Source organism: Corapipo altera, unplaced genomic scaffold, assembly GCF_003945725.1.
Source record: "Corapipo altera isolate COAL_440 unplaced genomic scaffold, ASM394572v1 113, whole genome shotgun sequence".
In the NCBI taxonomy this organism is placed as follows: domain Eukaryota; kingdom Metazoa; phylum Chordata; class Aves; order Passeriformes; family Pipridae; genus Corapipo; species Corapipo altera.
This window is the reverse complement of record NW_020884895.1, coordinates 9,264,891-9,282,471: the sequence shown is the minus strand read 5'-3', so window position 1 is coordinate 9,282,471 and position 17,581 is coordinate 9,264,891. Positions and strand designations below refer to the sequence as shown.

Below are 17,581 nucleotides of genomic sequence, written 5' to 3'. Positions count from 1 at the left end.
TTCCTTTCCTTTCCTTTCCTTTCCTTTCCTTTCCTTTCCTTTCCTTTTTTCTTTTCCTTCTCTTCCCAAACCTTCCCTTCCCATTTTATTTGTTTGTTCCACCCCCCTCCCCAGTCTGGAAGAAAACACCTTGTTGCTTTCCTTTCTATTCCCCATGGAGAGAAGGACCCTCCTAACTAGCAGGAATGCTGATGAGGAGCACCAGGCTTTGCTGAGGGCTGGGAAGTGTTTTTGGCATTACCAGGCAAACTTATCCAGAGGTATCACATAATTTCTAAAGGCCATGATGTGTGAAATTTATACCTGTGTTCACCTTCCCAATGCAACACAACAACTGCCAGATTAATATCAATTTTGGGTGGTGCTGTAGTCCCCACAGGGCACATGTTTTTGTTGGGCTTTGCTTGGATAGTACAACTGGGAGCTTAACAGATAATTTCAGCCCAGTCCCATTAAAAAAAAGAGAAGGTTTTACTGTTAACTACTGGTTGAATCTTCTCAAATCCTCAAACAGTTTGTCTTATTACTGGGTTTTTCATCCCAGGCTATTGGTTTCAGATGACTCACTGATAAGTAGACACCAGAGAGGGCTGTGAGGTTGAAGGCTCAAAGTCCTTAACCTGAGGAGCAATCCTACCTCCTGCAACAAAGAAAATGAACATTCCCTGGAAACTTTCCTGAAAAAAGTTAGTCAGGGAAAGGATGAAGAAATATCTGTAAAAAAAACCCCACCCCACACCATTAACTGTAAAACATCCCCAGAAGCTCCAATTCCTGCATAAAATCTCCATTCAGAGACTGAGGGCTGTATAAATCTGAAAAGCTCTCTCTGAGTGAATATGCAGATTGCACCTGATGCAATATCACCATCAATTGGGTCAATATATCCATGGTTCAGTATAATGAACTTATTCTTAGCTTATTTTTTTTAAATTCAGATAGTTATCCAGGACCTTTTCCCAAGTCAGTCAGCTCATCTTCTGCCACCCATCAAAATGACTCGATGGGTCTCCCTGGATAAAATCTTTACATTATGCCAAAATATTTTACATTAAATTGTACATTTCAAGGCTATTTGCTATTAAAAAATGCAAAAGCAAAGAGGAAAAAAAGATGACAAGGACACTTTTCTGTTCATTATCCAAAGTTTATGAGTGGCCAATTTGGAATAAAAAGCAAGAGGGAGTTATATTGGTTTTCATGTCACTGCTACTACCAGTTGGTGCTCTTTATACATGATACTGCATAAAAAGTTAACTTGCTAGTTTTAATTTAATTGAGGGGCCCTTCAGAGTACTTCTTAATATCAGCTAATCATGAAACATCTTTTCTTATTGAACTGATGCACCCTCTGTACAATTGTGCTGCCACACTTAATATTTGATTTTATAAAACTCTCTTAAGGCCTTTATCTTCTTAGACTGATGGGACAGACAGCAGCAATCTAATCTATCAACTGAAAATATAATTATAATTATAATTATTATAGAATAATAACAATAACAATATTACTACTAATAATAGCAATAATAGAAAGAATAACAACTAAACTTTAAATCTATCACACTGAAAGGTAACAACTCAGACAGGGTTATTGACAGCATGTGCAACACTGGGTAGTTGGAAAGTGTCCATGATTGTATGTTTCATACACTAAATTTCCTTGGAGCCTTTGGCATCAGTGTTCCCAAGGCCTCTGTGCCTGTGGCACTATGAAGAACTCTGGAACTTGGAAAGAAAATTAAAAAAAAAAAGTGTCATATTTAAAATAATTTGGTTTTTTAGAAGTGAATTGTTGTGAGAAAATAGTAACCAGTGTCTGAGAATCTAAGTAATTAAACCCTTCTCATTTACTTGTTCCTTAATAAGGTGTAAAAATCCTAATTTCGTGACATCAAATCCCACAGTAGTGAATGGAAGGACTCCTGTGATGAGCACTACAAGTCTGGTAGAGGTGTAGATTTGAATCCTTCAAACTACATTTATTAAGCAGCTGGTTCTGGGCAGTTCATTAAATCCTGTTGTGCTCAGCTCTCACTCCCAGCTCCCACACACGAGTCCATAATCCAGTGACTATAAAGTGCCCCTGAGCCAGAGCGAAAGGAAACTGCTTTGCAAGTTCTATCAAAGGTAAATATTATTCCTTCTGCTGATCCTTGAGGAAACCTGCAGGATCCAGCTGGCACAGCCTTTAGCTGACAGAAACTGCAGAAGGACCTTTGCAGCCAGGCTTCCTTACACCTTCACTGGCTAAATAAAGCTCAGGATATTCCTTCCAGATTCCAGCTGGGTGACAGAGCAGATGAGTGTTTAAATGTCTTAAACTATAAATTATCATGCTATGTGCTGTTACAACCAATATCAGTTTCAGGAAATGAAGCAACAAGCTGTTCCTTCTTTGTTTTGGTCTTATTGTGTTCTGCTCAAGTTGAAATGATTCTTGATCGTGCTTGGTACTTATTCATGAATCCCTGGTATATATATAAGATAGATCTTAAGGTACTGGCCATAAATAATGTAGTTTTTGAGAAATTCAGATCCAGGATGTTCTGCCTGCAGCAGGGTATGCCTGTTACGCATTTAGTGTTCCTCAAATCCCTGGCTCCTGTATTGGAGCCTGCTCTGCCATCAGGAGGAATATTGAGCTGAGCCAGTTGAGCCAGAGCTGATGAGCCCTTCAGACCCTGCCTGGGTATTTCTGACCTCCTGGTCCCACCCTGGCACTCCTGCACACAGGGGTCCTCCACTGGGAAAATATTCCAGCAAAGCTTGGGGCTCTTCCAGGAACCCTTGCCCCAAACTCCACACAGAGGGTATGATCAGATGTGATTTTATCATGCCAGGTCTGGAACTGCCCCACTGTTCCAAGATTTACTACCACAGTGATGATTTCACACCTTCTCCAGGACTCCAGGTTCTGGTGTGAATATTCACATTTCACATTTACATCACTTTTGAATAGTCATGAAAGAGGCAACACCACAGCTTAGTCCCTCTTTGTTCTGAAAGAACACTTTTGCCTTTTTTTTTTTAAATGTTCCTGTAAAGTGCTTTGTAAGATCCTCATGTCCTTTGGTATGGGATCAATTTTAGCTTTAAAGGACCACTTTTCAAAGCTGTTATTTCTTAACACTCTTGGCTGCAGCAAGAAATCAAATGCAACTGTAGTTTTTAGTCTTAGCTTGTAGAGGTTGAAGAGGCTGTTTGGAAATGGAAGAAGGTCCTGAACCCTATTGAGACTTTGAAGGAGGAAGTAACTTCCAAAGAAGGTAAGTAAAGGAATAAGTAGAGAGGAAGGTACATGGCACTTGTCCGTTTAGTCATCCTCTGAGACTGGTTTATCTCCTCTACCACCTCTTTTCCTCCTCAGAACCTGGGAAAAAAGCTTAGACAACATCTTAACCAGAATTACTCCCTGGGACAAACCTAAAGAGTGGGTGTGAAGGGAGAGAAAAATGGTTTTATTGCTATGGAAGTATTAATACTGTGTTTTAAATTCCCAGTGCCTTTGGTAAAATCTGTCAGCCCACTTGGTTGTGAGAGACAGTGGATACTGTGCTCATATGTGTATGATTGCTGGTTCCATCCCTTCCTTCCTCTCCCATTAATAAAGCTCATCCCAGGCACCCAGGAATTGTTAGATAAATGTGTTCAATGCTCTCCTTATCTCTAGAGCTCCAATTTTCAGTACAGACTGTGCAGTTGATACTACAGTAGGATATGATGTTTGAGATTTGTTTTCAATTGTAATTGCCCTAATCATGATTTCCTTTCCAGGCAGATGCTCCACACAGCCCTGCACCCAACAAAATCGTGTGGATTCAGCATGTCCTGATGGATTTCTTCATAGTGGCATTTTCCTTTTTATTTTCCACTACTGCCACTGCTTTATTTCTCTGAGTGGGAGGAAGTGCATGAGTCACAAACTTTCACTACCCTGTAATCCAGACCAAATTGAGCAGTCCTATAAAGGAAACTATTGGGTAGCTTTTGGGAGGGTGTGTAAGTGTTACTGCTTCATCAGAATCAGAACTGCTGAAACTTCATGTTGGAAGATGTAAACAAGAATATAGAATGTTCACAAACCCCCCCCCCCCAAAGATATTTAATAATAATAATAATAAAAGTGATTAAGTTATTTTCTTATCAATTCATTGTAGGTTTGACATTTACAAATAGAAGTTACATGTAATTTTCCTTGATAAACACATTCAAATTCTGTCCCAGCATTGTAACATCATCTGAGTCTGATTTGAACTATATCAAGAGGGAGGTACCAAGATTTGGACTGAGAGTTATAAAAGACATACCCTCAAGAAGAAAAGGGGGGGGGATATCTGAACCTCTTCAAAGTTCTCTTTCAAAATTGAGGGAGGTTTAGTGGAAATTATGGTGTGCAACTACTTCACAACCAGGAAAAAACAACTGTTAAACCTCCAAGCATTTCCAGTTGTACAGAAAATTCACTTAGATGCTACTCACTGAGAACACCATGAGTGAGATTTAAAACTTTATTAGTTAAAATTTAAAAATCACAGTGTTTGAACAGCCATTCTAGTAGGAAAAGGATCCCTCTGGTGTAAATTTGAGGCAGCAACCTTTAGAGTTTGTACTGTATGAAATAAGGAAGTTGTTTAATATTCCCTCAAGGAAGGGTAAAGAACACAGATGGGGGTCAGAGATGTCTGGAAAAGCAGAGGATGGAAGCTTTTAATTTTACATAAAATCATGTAAAATTTGGTGGAAAAGCCTGATTTCTACTAAAACAGCTCCTAGATTTGTGGGGACAGAACCTCACAAACCCTGTGACTAAATTTCCTACTGCATTTACCCACAAGTGCCTTCTCTTGCTGCTGAATGAAAAAAAATTAAACACCATATTGAGCTACCTTCAAAAAATATGGTGTTGGGTAACCTCTGCTGCTCCTCATTTCCTCCCTTCTCCCCTTTGCCACTTCCCTGAAATAAGCCAATCTCTTGCTTTGGGGAGTAAATTAAAATGTCTACTGAAAGGTTTCCATTCTTCTCCGGAATTTTCTCAGCAGGGCTTCAGATTAGTGTTCCAGAACCACCTGGAAAAATGGGGTTTGCAGACCTTTCCAACTGCAATTTCTGTCGTCTGATGATGAAACAAGGACTAAGCTGCAGAAAAGCAGCGTGGAAGAAAAGTGGCCCTAAAAAGAGGATTAACTGTGGGTGAACATTAATTAGAATTTCACAGTGGCTTTTGCAGCCATTTGTGTTTAGGTGTCTGTAAAAGTTATGGTATAGGGAAAGCAATCCCTAATCCTAAATTGTCTCTGAAGGGTGCTGCTTTTATTAGTGAACCTGCCTTATACATAACTCAGAATAAGTTCACGTGTATCCTTCCTTCATTTCTCTGTTCACAGATTTCTTCACCCCCTGAAATACTTAGAAGTCTTTCAGATATTTTCTTCTTTCATATATCAATCTCTTTTTGCTCTTTCTCTCTTTGTGTATTTCTTGGTCACTGACTTCTTCCATCAGTCAGCATTTCCCTCTCTTGCTTTCCCATTTTCCTTCCTCACATGCTTTTCATCCAACGCTAAATTATTTCCATTCAGGCTTCTTAATTCCACTTCCAAATTTGAGTAGCAATGACACTATGGTTTTATTTCAACTCTTGAAACATTTGTTTGTCTTTCCTCCTCTCCTTTCCCTGGAAAATATCCGTGTAGCCTCTTTGCCAGGTTCTTGGGACAGCAGGGAACCATGTCCAGTGTGGGCTGTTCTACCCATCTTTGTCGTGAGAACAGGTGGAGCCACACCCAAGATATAGAGCCACAGACTCACAGAATCATCTATGTTGGAAAAGACCTCTAAGATCTTCCAGTCCAGCTGCTAATCCAGCACTGCCAAGGCCACCACTGACCCGTGGCCTGAGTGCCACATCTGCATGGTCCCTCTAGGGATGGGCACTCCACCACTGGGGAGGGCTGGACAACCATCTCCATTAAGAATTTTTTCCAGATATCCAACCTAAGCCTCCCTTGGTGCAACTCAAGGCCGTTTTCTCTCCTCCTGTCCCTTGTTCCCTGGGAGCAGAGCCCGACCCAACCCCCCCCCGGCTCCCCCCTCCTGTCAGGGGGTTGCAGAGCCAGAAGGTCCCCCCTGAGCCTCCTTTTCTCCAGGTTGAGCCCCCCCAGCTCCCTCAGCTGCTCCTGCTGCTCCGGACCCTTCCCAGCTCTGTTCCCTTCTCTGGACATGCTCCAGCACCTCAGATTTCCCTCTCTTCTTTTACAGGGCCAGCTAAAGGCAGCACAGCTCTGCAAAAACCCACCTCAAAGAGATCCACTCCTTTTCTTGGACCTTGTGTGGGGGTTTGTGTGTCTCTGCCTCGGCTGCAGACCCAGGGAGTTCACCTTGCTCCCTCCCAGGAGTGTGAATCATCACTGATGGTTTGGATCCCTCAGCCTTTGACAATTGAATTAAAGTTTCCCCTTCTCCATAAAGCATTGCCAGTCTTCTCTTCAAGGCAAACCTCTGCATTATGGTTTTAGGTTTTTAGTTTTATGTCTCGCTCAATTACTCCTACAATATTTGGACATTTCCTTAATAGATGTTCTCATCTCCTGTTTGAAAATAATAGTTTGACTCATCTGTTGTAGGGAATAAAATCTGTGTGGACCAAATTGCATTTACTGCACGAGATATCCTCTTGTAATTGCAATATTTGTAATACCATTAAACCAATCTAAACAATTTTATATCCCAGGCCTATTTTGAAAAGAGGACTGAACCAAATACTCCTGTTTTCAGTTCTGAAATTCGATGACAGCTTGTCAGCTTGCAGCCAGAAAGGGAGAGATGCCTGCCAAAGCAGGGCTCTAGTTACTGATTTTTTTCCATGATGCACTTTTTCCAAATAGTTTGCTAAAAAGGTGTTTCTACTACTGCTTCTGAATGTAACAATATATGTGGACCCCACAAAGATGATGAGTCGCTTTTAAGAACCTAAAACTGAAGGTGGAGAAATAGGACTAAAGTTTCTTAAAATTTGACCTTGTTTTGTTTTGTTTTGTTTTTTGTTCATTACTGTGATTTCCACAATTTTTTTTTCATGGCTTGGAAGTTGCTCACATTAATATGAGAATAAACGTGTCCTTTTGGGCCAAAACGAAAGCTTTGGTTTTCCTTAACTTGGGAAAGGAAGACTTTCCGTACAATTATTTTTACTTTCAGCAACCCTTCTTGTGATTTGTGTTTTTTACCTCACATCCAGAAATCTTTTGTTCGGGATTCTTGACCTTATCAGGGAAAACCACTAGTTAAGATGAAAAATGACTTTTTCTAGATGAACGTGAGATGTCAGGAGCATCAGCCTCAGGAAAAGTCTCCTCTTAGTGCCCCTGAGTTCTGGCTCTGGTGTGTTTGAAGACCCTGTGAGGATCAGAGGGGCTCCAACCCAACCACCTTCCTCTCTCCATGTGGCTCCCTGGAAGAAATACAGCCCACAATAAATTTCTGACCTTGAAGTGGCTTAGTGGTACATAAAACTTCCTACTTCCTGAAGTATAAGAAAATTAAAAGTGGTTGGAGTTTTTTATTTTTACTTTTTGCCACTATATTCAGTCCTTGCTATATAGAGTATATAGGTCCCCAGTTCAACTGCTGTCTGGACTCTATATGAGGCTGTTGGTTTTGTTCTCACTGGTCTGAAACTACTCTCTATAAACAGGTTGTGATAAGTTGGTAACAAAAGCACTGAAATTTATTATATGTCTACCAGAGGAACATCAGGGAAAGGCAATAATAACCAGACAAAGTGCTTCAGAGCTTTAGTGGGACAATCAAAGCCTCACAAATTCCCCTAAAACATAGCAGGAAATATTTCAAAGGCTTCACTTTATAGAAAAAAGCTGCAAAGATTTGTTTCAGCAGTTGTAAAACTGGCAGCCAGACAAGTTTTGCCCGTTTCCTTTTATCCAAAACATTTTTCACAAAGCCTTAAAAAATATTATCTTTGTGTGTTCCGCTGCACCCTTATTTGAGTTCTCATCCCATCTGGTTTGTCTCTCTCATGACTAAAGAACACAGTTACCAAAATAAATGAAGAAAGTAATGGGAAAAGCATAACCTGGTGCCCACTGATTTGGGGATCATCTAGTTTTTCATGTTAAATAAAACTTCTCCTTCCTAGAGGTGGCAGAGAATTCTGCTGCTTTCTGATTGATAGTACCTGTTAGTGTCACTTTACTTTTGAAAGCTTTCTGAAGAATAACAGAAGTGCAGCAAAGAATTGAACTTTAAAAGTGTTTAAAAAGAGAAATTGAAATTTTTTTTCACCACAGGTGGAGCTTAGAATAAAGTCTGTTGGAAAGAATTCAAGAGAAGGTCACTGAAAACTGATATTATTGTTAAAATGAATGTTATTTACATGTGAACATGATCATTCTGAGCCTGATCCATATGACATCACACTGTGGTTTCCTGCTGAATCCAATTTGACCACATCTCTGTCCAATTTGATGATATGTGGTATTTTATCAAATGATTTTAAGGCTAACAATTGATATTCAACTGCCAATGTTCTTAAATACAGGAATAAGCAGAGGAGACCTTGGGTCAAGGTAAAGGAGGGAATTTAAACTCCCAGTGTAAATCAAATGCATTGATTTTGGAATCTGTTCTTTCTTATAACCCAAATATTTTATTATGCTTGATTTATTCAGACAGCAGGAGTAATAAGTCTCTTTCTTCCCTTGCTGGTAGAACAGAGATTTTTTTGAGGGTATGATGAAAATATTGTTCTTTCAAGGATCAAATACATGCTAAAAAAAAAAAGTATTTTATGAAATTACATTAACTGCACAGGGAAAAATGGGGATACGTGGTCAACCCTACTTGATAACAAAAGTTCAGCCATGAAAAATTATAATATAATGAAATAGCAGAAATTTTCACGTGATGGAAAAGGAACTATCATTCCTGGAAGCTTTTGCTTCCAGTCCCAGGAAATCATGGGCAGTTTAATAGTAGTTTAATTTCTCTACACCTTCATGGACATCAGTATCCACCACCAGACTGACCTCATGCTGCTCAGTCAGCTCATCCCCACCTGTGGACTCTCTCCCTCCTTCCAAGATCCCAAAAGATAACCTGTGCCCCTGATTCCTTAGATCTGCTTTGGAAGTAAATCATGGCCCTATTGGATATTTCTGAGGGAAGAGACACTGGGAGTGTTTAACTGGGGGTTAAATCCCCCACACTGTCACTCTGCTTGGCCACAGTTCGAGGCTGGGGCCTCCCCTGTGTCCTGTGCTCTGTCCAGAGGATCAGGGGTAGCATTAGCTGGCAATAATCCAAAGGGCTGATCCTGAACATTGCTGCCAGGAATCCCATGGGCCTCCCAGTCTGTCCTTTCACCACGATACTCCATGTTCACTGCTTGAACAGTCACACCCAAAAGGTCATTGGCTTTTTTTTTCCATTCTTCTCAAACTATGTGATGTGATAAATCTATGATGCAATGAATAATATGGTGTGATATAATAGTATATAATATAATACTTCATACTATATTATACTGTAATATATTATCATATAATACTAGATGATGTAATAATTGGGATTGTTCAGCCTGGAGAAGAGAAGCTTTGGGGTGACCTAATTGCAGCCTTCCAGTATCTGAAGGGGAACTTCAAGGAACGCGGAGAGAGTCTATTTACAAGAGCCTGGAGTGACAGGACAAGGAGGAATGGCTCTAACCTGACTTTGAGAAGGTTTAGATTGCATGTGAGGAAGAAATTTTTCCCTGTGAGGTTGGTGAGGCCCTGGCACAGGTTGCCCAGAGAAGCTGTGGATGTCCCAACCCTGGAAGTGTCCAAGGCCAGTAGGAGAAACCTGGGCTAGTGGAAGGTGTCCCTGCCCATGGGAGGGATTTGGAACAAGATGATCTTTATGGTCCCTTCCAATTCAACCATTCTACAATTCTATCATAAAAAATAACCTTATTTCTCTGGGTAAATCTTGCAGACAGTCATCAGTAGCCTGTCCCTACATGCAGTGACAGGTAGTTATGGCTTCCCCAGCTCCAAGGGATTCCCAGGTTGAGGAATCCTGCTATGGATAATGAATCTGCAGGGACTCTCGTGGCTGAAAAGTAAAGGTTGATTGTCAAAGAAGACCATCTCAACAGGATTTTCACAGCAGTTACAGACTGTGTAAATATATGACAGATTCCTAAAAGTGACACTATTCCTAGGGATCCAGAAGAGGGATATTGGAGCATAACAACAGCACCTAACTTCAAATATTTGCTCCTGTCTCCTACTGAATCATCTACATCTCCCATTCCCTATTCGTATTCACAAATACAAATTCTTGATGCCTGTAATTTTCCAGGAAAAGTGGTCACTTATCACTGATATTTATTTTTAGGAAGGATGTGAAATAAGCAGTGCCTGGAGATTTGGAAAATTGCATCTGCTACTGATGGGGTGGGGGTGGACTGGGAAAACCTTGGGCTGCCTGACAGCCTCCTTTTAGTTACTGAGAAAGGCAGAAATCAAGAATTTCACATATACTCCTGGGATGCTTTGAAGGACTCACTTCTCCTTTTCTCCCTAACAACTTTGCTTTTGTTCTTACATGACTTTGGGCATTTCTCAGGAGTTTTCTTGCTTTTACCCTTCAGATTCTCTCCCTCATCCCACTCTGGGGGGAGTGGGTGAGCAGTTTTCTGGAGTTTAGGTGCTGTCTGGGGTTAAACAATGACAGAAGCAGAAAATGCTCCTAAAGTGCATATTTTTAACTTTTTCTCTCACTAATTACATTCCTCACATGAGAATAAAAAAGAAAGACAACTAAGGTCAAAGTTTGGGCTTGAAGACCACTCTGAGAAACAGCTCTGCCACCTCTCAGTCTCTCCCAGTCAGAAAACACCAGGAAAAATATGATGTCTCCCAGTTTTGTTGACTCTACCTCATCTCCTTCCCTCTGCAGGCTCCTCTTCCCTCCCTTGTGCTTTTGTACTTCTGCACATTAGAATATTAGGTCAAACGCCCTCACTAAAAATGTACTGTACAATATTTCTCATTTTCGTCTTTTCTGCTTGATTTTCTCCTCATCTGCTGGAGACATCAATGGTAATTTTCCCCTCAGAGGTTTGCCCTTTGATCATACCAGAGTTTCCTATAAACATTATATCAAAGCAGGGCTTCCCCAGTTCTTTATAAATGTTTACCATGTGCTCAAATACACCAGGAAAACAAGGATCACTTATTAATCTTGGAATTATCAGCAATTTTTATTACTTCCCCACCCATTGTACACTATGAATAATGTGTAACAGAGCCTGAGGTGTCTGTGCTTTGCTCAGGGAATAAAGTGTCATATAGTGGGTTAATCCTCACCTTTTACTGTTACAAAAATTGCACAATTTTATTGTTTATCCAAATAGTGATGCTTTTGATACTTATGTGGAAAGAGAGAGAGGCATTATTTTGCTGTTTGCTGTGGAAACCACTTGAAATTCAATCTGTAGGGTAATCTAATGTGAATGATAATCAGACTAGATGACAGGACTGTCTTCTACAAACTTTAACCTGAATGTACCTTATGTTGTCTATTTTTAGCAGGCTACAGTGACAGGGACAGTGCCCTCTGTTTGCAGAACAGGTTATTGAGATTTATATGTGTATATATATACACACAAAAATTATGTAGATGAAAATTAAATACATATATATATAATCTAGGGTAAAAAAGGGGTTCACAGAACTGTAAATATAGTTCTGCAAAACTTATTGTGGACCTGAATTTTCTTTTTCCACTAAGAAATAGTTGTGTTTAATGGAAAGATCTGCTCTCTCTGGTGTAGGATCCTGATTTCAAACTCCTGTAGGGCTGGAGTGTGTAATAAGGAGCCTTCACTCACTTTGCTCTCCACCAAGGACCTAAAGACACGTCACAATAATAAAACCTGTATTAAAACACTGTGCATTGATGAATACTGTTGTTTTCTGAGTTTTAATACGCTCCCCACTTATGGTAAAAGACATATTACAAGCTCCACACATATAAAGGGAATAGGAGTTGTTAAGATAATTAATATTCCTAGAAACCAAGGTAATCAATCAATCAATCAATCAATCACACCTTGGATAACACCACAACCAAGGCAACCCTTGGATGAGTAAACAGGGACTATCAGGTTGAACTAGAAGACACCTTTAATTACAACACCTTGGGAACAACAGTGTTTAATTCCAACAAGTTGTCGATGAATCACAGGTTTAAAGGTGGAGAGCTATTATTTAAGGAATTGGAAAAAACCCACATTATAGTGAAAGGCCTAAGAGTACAACCTGTTATTTAATAAAAAATATTAAAAAAGGATTAAGGGTTATTAAAGACTATTTGAATAGACCCCTAATAAAGATATTTATCTATATATGGAAAAAAATCATAAAATAAAGCTTAAAAATTGTCAAACAAAACATAGTGCTTGGAAAAAGTAGTAGAATAGGCGAATTCAGGCCAGAGACAAAACTTATTTTTACAACTCTAACCCTTTCAAATGTAATTAAACTTTAGAACAACCTATCAATGTTTGTTCTGGGTTTTTAATCACTGGAAATGTGTAAGTCCTACCTGTGTTTTGAGTTCTGTACGAGGTTGTATGGACTAAATGAGCACAGTGGTCTCCCCTGGTTTCTAATCTACTAAGAAAATTAATTAGATCCTGTTACAATGCTGATTTCAGCCTTTACAATCTATATATAAATCAAAGGAATTGTTCACCTTAGAAACAGAATTAATGCACTATTTTGAAATTTAAGTTAAATAAACACTTTGTAGTGTCAATTAAGTGTTTGGTTGTGAGTTCTAAAAGGCAAGTAGTTCTACATATATGATTTTCTCAGGAGAGAGCACAAACCAAGCTTCTGGAACACAAGATTTCCCCCCCCCCATCTCATCAGGTTTGCAGCCTTGAGACTAATCACACATGACTGCAGCAGTGGCTGGTTTTCTTATTGCTCTGAAATATTTTCATTTCTCACTGAGTGTTGCACCAAGAGCCCAAAACTCTGCTGAGCAGAGCGGGGGCTTCCTCACTTCTGGACACCAGCAGAAGGCACCTAACGAGGGACTGTATTTAATCCATCTCAAACATCCAAATGAAATATTCTTATTTGCTTCTTGGCCAGGCTTGGACATATTTCACTTATAGATGAGTTGAATGGAAATAGGGAGTGATTTATCATCAGAATCAGTGAGGCCCAGGCTCATCCTCACAGCACACGTGGGAAGAGAGGCTTTCTGGGAAGCATGTCCTGAAATCCCAATCTCTTCATCATGTGTACATAACACACCTCTATATTATAAACCTGCATGTTCTGAGCAACTTACATCTTCAAGGAAATTGGCTTTTTTGCTCCTACTTCTGCTCCTACTTCTCTGTTTCCCAGAGTCTGAAATATTTTGTTTCTAGCACTTGAAACCATTACCTTCCTTTGTAACCACTGCTGCTATGGCAAAAAACAATGTTTTGTACTTGCTTTTATGGGTGGATAAACATTGTTTTCTTAAGTTTATCCAATACTGTGAGCAGAATATCAACAGTTTATTTTATTAAGACAGTGTTTTTAGCAGAACTAAAATAGGAATTTTGAATAACTGAACAATAAATCTCTTCTCAGCATTCCAAGCAGCACCAAAACCGTTAAGCTTTTTCCGCTGGTGAAACAACAAGCAAAAATCAAACCAGCTTCCACAGCAAACTTACCCAGTTTTGGCAAAAGTTGCCCAGTCTCTCATCATGGAACGGCTCAAGATTTCCTCAGCTTTGGTGTAATTCACCTTTCTCTCCAGGGGCAACCCAAACACAAACTCAATCTCGTAGCCGTGCATCACTCCCATCCACTCAGGCCAGGGGAGCTTGGAGGATCGGTGTTCAAAGAAGTAAAAGAACACGTTGTTTCCCAGCTGGGCAAATTTTGTGCAGAATTCCATGACAGGACAGATTATGTTGTAGTCCCCGACGGCGTCGTCCGCGGCATCACAGTAGTGCTCTGGCTTGTGCTCGTTTTCCCAGTCCGTGTACTGAAAGATTATGGACTCTATTGCAAGTTTGCTCACTCCTGGGAAGGCCAGAGTTAAGGCTGTCTCAAACTGGGTTTTATTGACCAAACCATCGTTATCCTTGCTGAAGCCAGGGACTCCATATGCTAGAAATCCTGACCCTTCATCTTTGTTAACACCCACTAAGATCTGTGTTTGTTTGAAAAGGCCCTTCTCAATCAATTTTTCTGGCATGTCTATGAGAAAATTGCCATCCACCGTTGGACTAAAATAAACTTGCAGAAAAGAGCCACCTGGAACAGTAAAAATTTCATTCTCCAGTATTTCCTTCGGGTCCTTGTCTTGGAGGCAGAGAATTAGCTCTGTCTCGTTGCTGGTGGGACACTGGAGCTGTTTAGCTAAAGCCACTGTTCTGTTTCTGGCTTCAGATGCTGTGATTGCAGCCCAAGGGGCGTTGGCAGATCCACTCTGCATGATGGCTCTGGTGAATAAAGGATGGCTTTTGGGGGAAAGGAGGTGGTAGTTGACAGAGGCCGAGCCAGCGCTCTCCCCAAATATCGTCACGCTTTTTGGGTTGCCTCCAAAGGCTGCTATGTTCTCCTGTACCCACTGAAGGGCCAACCTTTGATCAAACAAACCTGCATTTCCAGGAGCTTCCTGGTTTCCTGGCAAAGCCAAAAATCCTAATGCAGCAACCCTGTAGTTCATGGAGACCACGACAACTCTTTCTACCCTGGCCAGAAACTTGCCGTCGTAGACCGGGAGGGCAGTGGACCCAGACTCGAAGCCGCCGCCGTAAATCCACACCATGACACTTGCATTCTTGGGCTTGGGAGAAGGAACCCACACGTTAAGGTACAAGCAGTCTTCACTCAGGTTAGTTTTTGGGTTCCACATCTCTGATCCAGCAAACCCCGGGTAAGTTGTATCTATATGCTGGTAACAGGAGTTGGCGTGTTTTGTGGCGTCCCAAACATCCGACCACTTCTCCCGAGGTTCTGGCTTTTGAAACCTCAGTCTGCCAATGGGTGGCTGTCCATAAGGTATTCCAAGGAAGGCTGTCACAGTTCCCCCCAGGACCTGCAGGTTTGTCCCTCTGACTCTGCCTTTCGTGGTTGTAACGATGTTGTCTTCAGGCACCACCTTCCTGATGAACGTGTACAGGAGAAGAAAGCACATCAGAAACCTGGTAGAGAGACTTGGACCATTTGTCCAAAGCATGATGCCTGAAACACATGAAAAAGAAATTCAGAATTAGTGTTGCAATATGTTACTACCAGAGCCAAAATGAGCTATTAAATAAGGGTGTAGGCCATCCCAGGGGCTTTGAAAATAAGATGGTGTGCTGCACAAAGCTCAGCAGTATTTAACCACAAATTCTCATTTGACTGTTGTGTTGCAAAGACTGTGTTTGGTATTTAGTATTTAGTCAGTACTCCAGAAAAATTCTGTTGCTAAAAAGCACAGAACTGAACGAGCCAGACCAGAGAAGGCAAAGTCATATAAGCAGGCTCTGATTACTCCAGTTAGCAGGTGACTTAAATGCTAGTCAAGACTTAAATCATGTCTTTCAAGATCTTGTTTCTCTAGTGAGTTTACAACCATCAGAGTCCTACAAAGTAGTACTCAAACTTCTGCTACTTAGAAAGAACATTAAAATGCTAAAACATCAAGGACCTTTGAATACATGTAGATGATGCCTAAAAATTTACATATTGTCCACCCATTGGTTCCTGAGAACCTTTCCAAGTGATAATTAGTATTATCTAAAAGCTGGGTGAATAAAAGCTGATTATATACCATGTATAAGTACTAATAGTCTGATTTATCCCAACGTCCTCAAGTGCTATAAAACCATAGGACTGTCCTCTTGAAAGTGAAAATTCAGACAAAGACTATTTGCATAAATCCATTTCTGTGGTTTACATATCCGAAAATGCTCAACAAAGCTCCCTTCTATTTTTTGTTTGTTGCCCTGTAGTACATCATGTACTCTGTCCTGCCCCTTTAAACAGGGCACTCTTTGTTAATGAGGAGAATTTGTGTCCTTAAAAGGAATGAGGCCAATTTGTATGGAAAATACAGCTGTGGCCTAATTTGAGCTCCTCCTGATTGTTTGCCTGTTCTTGGAAAGAAAATGCAGGGGGGGGGAAAGGGAATATTTTGTGCAAAGAGGTTCTTAACTTTGAGACAGCACCAAAGGAGCAGGGGGGAATCTTCAAGGATATTTTTATCATTCATCAAAACAGATAAAAAATAGATAAATTTTAGAAAGCAGGAACATGTCGTTTTATCTTCTTGTTGTGTTAAAAAAATTAGATAAGGTGGTGAATGGGGACAACAGAGTTGGTGTCACACTCCACCTTCAGCTTGACTTGCAGAAATCTGCAAGTGACCCCTGTTTGCTCAATTTTAGAGATGTGAGTTGTCAGCTCACATGGTTTAGCAATTCCCAAGGAGTTTGGGTGAGCAAGACTGGCTCTGGCACGGACAGGAGGCTCACTCACATCAGTTAGTGGCACTTAGCTCCTCTCCCTTTGTGGCCTTAGAGAATCATAGAATATTCTGAGTTGAAAGAGACCCACAAGGATCATCCAGTCCAACCCTTGGCCCTGCACAGACACCTCAACAATCCCACCCTGTCCCTTGAGCTCTGGCAGCCTTGGGACTGTGCCCACTGCCCTGGGGAGCCTCTTCAGTGCCAACCACCTTCCAAAGGGAAGAACCCTTTCCTGAGATCCAGCCCAAACCCCCACAAAGACCAAAGCAAGAGCCTGTATTAACAGTTACCCTAGTTTGCTAAAACACTCAAGCCTAAATCACACTGTCTTTGAGAGAATTTGACATAATTTAACCAGTTTGCTGAATATTTCCAGCCTGCTAAACAGACACAGACTCCACTCTCACTCAGGATCACTTTTTAACACGGAGTGTTTAATTTTGAAACTTTCTCAAGAAGATTTAAGAGATGCCATGGAAGGAGAGGAGAAAAAAATAACTCGGTTTGCTCGGTGAATCTGCTCTTAAAACCCCACTGGTTTTGAGCACCCCAGGGCTCATCTCAGCCCCTCTGCAAAACCAGACCCAAACTCTTCCCTTAAGATCCTGAAAACCCACCAGAGCTGGGAGAAGGATGATGATGGAGAAGGGATGGAGAAGGGACGAAGGCATCCAAGGCAACTGGGATGACTGGGAGGAGTGTAAATATTAGGGATCTAGTTGGGTATTTGAGCACCCAATACCACTGTGAGATGGGAAAAGTTACTTCTATACATTCATTGCTTCACTGACATTGTCGCTTCACTTAACATGTGAAGAAAGATCAGGGCCAAATCACAACAACAAGCTGGAAATAATATTTCAAATATTGTCAATGTGAAGAGAAAATAACATCAAGAAAAGCAAGAGGCTTTAAAGTTTCTAAAGCTTTTACTATCTAAATAGTAATTAAAAGGAATTCCCTTGTGCACTTTCCTGTTAGTTAAAAAGGGATGGGATGGGATGGGATGGGATGGGATGGGATGGGATGGGATGG

General features: G+C 40.8%; 1 protein-coding gene across 2 annotated transcripts in view; it reads right to left on the bottom strand.

The window, feature by feature from the left end:
- BCHE (butyrylcholinesterase) overlaps positions 1 to 17,581 on the bottom strand; it is a 53,238-nt gene that overhangs the window by 14,405 nt on the left and 21,252 nt on the right. For both annotated transcript variants that reach the window (XM_027647326.1, XM_027647327.1), the window contains exon 2: positions 13,751 to 15,272. In XM_027647326.1, the coding sequence (XP_027503127.1) occupies positions 13,751 to 15,267 (1,517 nt within the window). In that variant the 5' untranslated portion in view covers positions 15,268 to 15,272. The remainder of the gene's footprint in view (positions 1 to 13,750; positions 15,273 to 17,581) is intronic.